Source organism: Podarcis cretensis (genome assembly GCF_951804945.1).
Source record: "Podarcis cretensis genome assembly, chromosome: 9".
NCBI lineage: Eukaryota > Metazoa > Chordata > Lepidosauria > Squamata > Lacertidae > Podarcis > Podarcis cretensis.
Window position 1 is genome coordinate 11,147,420 of NC_137178.1, and position 5,511 is coordinate 11,152,930.

The 5,511-nt window shown below is 56.0% G+C and overlaps 1 protein-coding gene across 1 annotated transcript; it reads right to left on the reverse strand.

Annotated features, from left to right (window-relative positions):
- Nucleotides 1-987: 987 nt before the first annotated feature.
- SOWAHB (sosondowah ankyrin repeat domain family member B) lies at nt 988-4,830 on the reverse strand. The gene has a single exon (XM_079989403.1). It carries the CDS (start codon nt 3,880-3,882, stop codon nt 1,858-1,860), a length of 2,025 nt encoding a protein of 674 aa, XP_079845529.1. The 5' UTR covers nt 3,883-4,830; the 3' UTR covers nt 988-1,857.
- Nucleotides 4,831-5,511: the final 681 nt, after the last annotated feature.

Sequence of the window (5,511 nt, forward strand, 5' to 3'; positions counted from 1 at the left end):
CCCTCGGATTCTTCCCCTTCGCTCTCCATCTCCTCTCTTCCCTGTGCCTCTGCTCCGGAACCCCTGACACATACATTCTACTTATGTAAATACATCAGGCAGGCCCCACATATAACCCAGAATTTATCTCACGCTATTTTAAAGGCATCCATGTTGGTAACCATCACTACCTCTTTAGGAAACAAACTCCATAGTTTAACTAAGCACTCTGTGAAGACATATATGTACAGCTGAGTTAAGACTATATTGCACCATCCATGACAATGTCGTCCAATATTGTGAGGACAACACAATAAGCTCAATGCTGCCTTAGCAAGACCATGCGGGCCCCCAGAGTGGAACTTGAAGAGACTTTGCATCTCCCTGGTCCTTTTTGCTGCTGTCTCACACCGAGTTAAACCAAGGTAGGACTTAGCATAGAGGGACGCGGGTGGCACTGTGGGTTAAACCACAGAGCCTAGGACTTGCCGATCAGAAGGTCGGTGGTTCGAATCCCCGTGATGGGGTGAGCTCCTGTTGCTCAGTCCCTGCTCCTGCCAACCTAGCAGTTTGAAAGCACATCAAAGTGCAAGTAGATAAATAGGTACTGCTCTGGCGGGAAGGTAAACGGCGTTTCCGTGCGCTGCTCTGGTTCGCCAGAAGCAGCTTAGTCATGCTGGCCACATGACCCGGAAGCTGTATGCCGGCTCCCTCAGCCAACAAAGCGAGATGAGCGCCGCAACCTGAAAGTCGGTCACGACTGGATCTAATGGTCAGGGGTCCCTTTACCCTTTACCTTTATGACTTAGCATGCTGCCCAAAACAAGTTAAGCTCACAGTTAATTTCTTTCCCTCACTTGCCATGAGCTGTAACCAAGGTTTGTTCAACAACAAAAAGGTGGATTAAAAAAAGGAAGCCCATTGTGCCACCCAGCATTCCAGCAACATTGACATAAACAATATGCCTAACACAGGCCAAATGATATTGAATATATATCAAGGAGCAAAGAAAAATAAAATAAATTTATTAACAGGCTTTTAAAAATAACAAAGTAAAATAAATTCCGAGGTTTTGCTGATTGTGCTTTGGGGTGGCCATAGAGGGAAAGGATTTCATTTCATTAACCTGATATTTGAGATAACACTTCAACCCCACTCCAGAATTTTGTTTTGGTTGTTTTCCTTAGGTTTAAACTCCTCTAAAAGGTGATCCCAGCTTAATTAAAAAGGAGTCCCCAGTCTGTCTGTCTCATTCACAACCTGTTCCTAAAGGCAAATAATTAATTGTGGCTGTTGTCGGGCAAATGACACCCCAGTTCAAAAGCCTGGCCATCTTCACCCCGAAGTGACATCCTGAATACTGTTATTATGGTGGTTTCAGCTACAAATCCACCAGCCCCAATTCCCCAAGCACCTACATATTAAAAAAAAGCTCTCCTGCATACAACCCCCCACACACACTTTTTGGAGGGGGAGTTAAAAATGGGTTTGAGGTTTTAGCTGTTTGGTTCACCCTTCCATACAAGCGTTCCTAAGAGGCCAAAGCTGTCCCCACCAACATCCAAACAGTGTACATTCTCCCACACCTGATCCTGAAGACGGGGCACTAATAAGAACATGGTTAAAAACAGTTTCTCTGCGATGAGGCACAGAGCAACAAGACTTGAAGGAGTGGGTGCTGCAAGACTTTCTCCATCAATTGACCCCGATAGAAGCACCTGCCTAGGATAATTGGAAAAAAATAAAATCAATTAAAATAAATATGGATAAAGTGCTCAATTCTGCTCTCCTCTGGTCCCTCGCCAAATCCAGCCACATTGCAGGCAAAGCCCTTGGGAATCTCTCCATTGGTTTAGCTGAGAGCATCCCCTGCAGTCCTCAGTCATTGTACTCCTCTTCCTTCTCCTGCAGCAGCTGGAACCTGCTCCCCATTTTCCACTTGATGTGCTGAGGTTTCAAGTACGCCGCCAAGGATGTCTTCCTGCTGACTTTCCTGCCCAGCTCCGGGCTCTTGCCTTTTTTCGGGCCGAGCGAGGTGGAGCTCCTGGCTATGGGGTGGGCCGGGAATATGGTCTTGCCCTGAGGAGCTTCCAGGAGCTGCCACACCTCCCCGGAGGTGGCACTGCTCAGGTACTGCCAGGGCCTCTTGCCGCTGCTGTCGCGCACCTGCGTGCTGCACCGCAGCTTCTGCACCAGCAGCTTGACGACCAGCTGGTGGCCGTGCATGGCAGCCAGGTGCAGAGGGGTGTATCCGCAGCCGGACTTGGCGTCCACGTCGAGGTCCACGCCGGCTTTCCTGGCGCCGGCGACAAAGTCCTGCATCACTTGCACGTTCCCGTGCTTGGCCAGCCAGTGGAGAACAGTGTAGCCCAGGATGAAGTCTTTGCGGGTGGCCAGGTGGGGGTCTTCCAGGAAGAGCGCCCTGGCCTGCATCCATGAACCAGTGGCCACTTTCACCAGCCAAGCGTGCTCTCGGGGTTCCAAGGGCACAGAGGAGGACCTGCCTTCGCTCGGAGCATCTGGATCTGGGCCCAGCCCTTGCACGTCACTAGAAGTGGTCAAGCATCCTTGCCTCTGGACCAGCCGTGGGCTCAGGGGGGTCTCCAGGGGAGAGGGAGACAGTCTGGTCACTTTCCAGGAGTTGGGGGGCTCCTTGCCGGGTTTGGGGGAGTCTGCGTCCCACAGCTTGTCCCAAGAGGCGGCTCTGCTCACCACCCGGTTGAGCAAGGCGAGGTGTTCTGGGATGGGGCCATCCTTGACCAAGCCATTTCCGTGGGGTCTGGGGTCTGGCCTGGCCCGGGCTGTCCCTGTTGAATTACCGCCGTGGCCGTTCTGCCTGGCAGGGAAGGGCTGGTGAAGGACGCCGGCGCACCCTTCAGGCCGATAGGAGTCGCTGCCTCCGCTGGCGCTGCTGCCGTCTTCGCTCGCCGAGCTCGCCTTCTCGATAAAGTCCTCCAGGTCTTGCAGGGAGAGCTGGCACCGGATGCTCCGGAAGACGGGCGCGGGGTCCCGCCGGGCACCCAGCCCGGGCAAGGAATCCTGAGAAAGGCAGGCACTCCCCACCGAGCTGGGCGGCGACGCCCGGGCTGGCCAGGAGGTCCCTTCTTCGCGCTGCAGAAGGGGGTCAGGCAAGGCGGACTGGTGCGTAACGGCATGCGCCCTCTCCACCCACTCGCGGATCCTTTGCTGGGGGCTGGCGGCACTTGGAGGCGCGCCCATTTTCCCGACGGGTAAATAGGGGCCATTTGACTGCGGCGCCCCGCCTAGTAGGAGCGGAGGGTCCCCGCAAGGAGCCTGCCGGGGCTCCCTTTGGCTGTGCTGCTCCGTTCCAAGCAGGGCGCACGGCTCCGAGGGGCTTCTCCGGCCGCCTAGCGCGGGGTTTGGCGGAAACAGCGCCCCCGATCGCCCTCCCAGCCCCCCCGGGTGGCACCTGCGAGGTTCCGGGCCACTCTTAAGCTGGCGGGCCGAGCCTGGGCCGGCGTGCTCCTCTTCTACCTGGCGCCAGGGAGGCTCCTGGCCGTGCGCCCTGGGCGCGCGCTGCGCCCCGGCCTGGCCCTGCAGCGCCCCCCGGCCGACTGCTACTTCCAGAGGCGGTGGCGGCTTGGCGGCTTGGCTCTGGGCGGCATCGTCGGCAGGTGCCTTGGGCTCCTCTCCCACCAGTTCTCGGTAGCGCTTCCTGAGCACCACGTATTTGGCGGCGCCCGGCGGCTCGTCCTGCTTCACGGTGGCCACGGAGTTGACGAAGCCCTTGAAGAGCTCTCGGCGGCGCTGCAGCTGAGCCGGAGACGCGTCGGGGTCCCGCAAGAAGTGCCTGAAGTGGCTCAGCAAGGCGGCGTTGGCCACGCTCCCCCCGGCCTGGCAGAGGAAGTCCAGCACCTCGGCTTGGCTCAGCTCTTTGGCCATGATGACCTCGAAATCCCGGGCGCACGGATCACCTCCGCCGGCCCAGCGCGCACGGCTCTCGCTGCTGCTGCCGCCGCCGCTGCTTCCTCCTCCATCCAGCCATGCTCCACCTCGCCAAGCTTATCTCCTCCCCAGCCCCGCCGCGGTTCCGCACGCCCGAGGCATTCGGGAACAGAAACCGCCGCACACGCGCGCTCTCCCCCGGGGCGGCGCCCAGGATGAAACTTCTTCCCGGAGTCAGTTTCACCTGGCCTCCGTAGCCCCGCCCACGCCCCTACCTCGTGGCCCCTCCCCTCCCGTGCCTTGGCCCCGCCCCTTCTGCTCTTTCCCCCCCCCCCCCATGCTTGACAGCTAAACTTCTGCCTCTCGCTTTCTTTGCAAATCAGCCTGACCTGTTTTGGAGATATTCCCAAGCGGAGGTCAAGGAAAGTGTGTCTGCGGAGGTGAGGTCCAGGAAGAGTTCCAAGAGAGAACTGTTAGTATCTTACCCTCAGGTGAATTACGTTACCCTAGTGCTGGTGGTGGGGGACACACCTTACAGCTTCCACTTTGTGGAAGTGTGTGTGTGTTCAGGAATTGCATTGCTTTGCCTCAGTGAAGTGCATTAAGGAAAAGAACGCTACATAAATCCTGGCAGCAGCAGCAGCACCCGCCCCCTCCCCCAAAGCGCCCCATCTTTAAGGTTAAAAGGAACAGGAGAGATGAAGCTGTTTCTAAAGTTTCACACGCTTTTGCTATGTCTCCCTGCAGTCTTTCAGAAATTGCAGGGAGGAAGGCGCGAGGACAGTCCCTGCTTAAAGTTTACAGAGGAGTTATACATTAACAGCACAGTCCCAGACGTGTGATTTACTAGGAAGTGCTACTCAGTTCAATGGAGTTTACCCTTAGGTAAGCGTGTGTGCAGGATTGCAGCCGGATCTGAAGCACATTCGTTCACTTACTCCATTGCGGGGGTGGGGGGGCTCAGATGGGGGAAGCGAAAATGTGGCTCTCCAAGCATTTTTACCTGGCCCTCAGAACCCTCCCCAGGAGAATGTGATATGTTTCCTGGATGCTTCTGAACACCCTGTGCTAAGCTAAGCAGGTGCAGACCCAGTCAGTCCTTGGCTGGGTGGAGATCACTAAATCTTGGTGGAAGTCGCTGCATATCCCGCTGTTTACCCATCCATTCTCCAAGCAACTTGAAGCGACATCCGTGAGCTTATCCTCTTTTATCCTAGCCTATCTCTCTGTCCACAGGACTTTGTTGTCCTGGCCAGCTCTGTCTGCAAATGCCCCTGCCCTGGCTTTCTGGTGTTCCAGCTGACAGCAGGACTGTCACATACCAGGTGGCTGAACTTCTGGTCTGCAAATAACTCAAAGGTTGCAGATCTGTGCATGCTCACTTGGGGGGAACCCCCTCTGGATCTAACTTCTGAATAAACATACTTCAGATTACTCTGAGGACAGGGTCCAGTCTGTGGACGTGGCCGATGGCATGCCAGCCAGGACAGCAGGTACTTTGTCTGCCTTGCAAGAAGATTGCTAGGTTGGAATATACTAGAAAGTAGACCAGGGGTCAGCAATTTTTTTCAGCAGGGGGCCGGTCCACTGTCCCTCGGACCTTGTGGGGGGCCGGACTATATTTTT

Bases quoted from the DNA above. Each gene is read 5' to 3' on its own strand.
- SOWAHB (XM_079989403.1), bottom strand. From the start codon at position 3,882: ATGGCCAAAGAGCTGAGCCAAGCCGAGGTGCTGGACTTCCTCTGCCAG.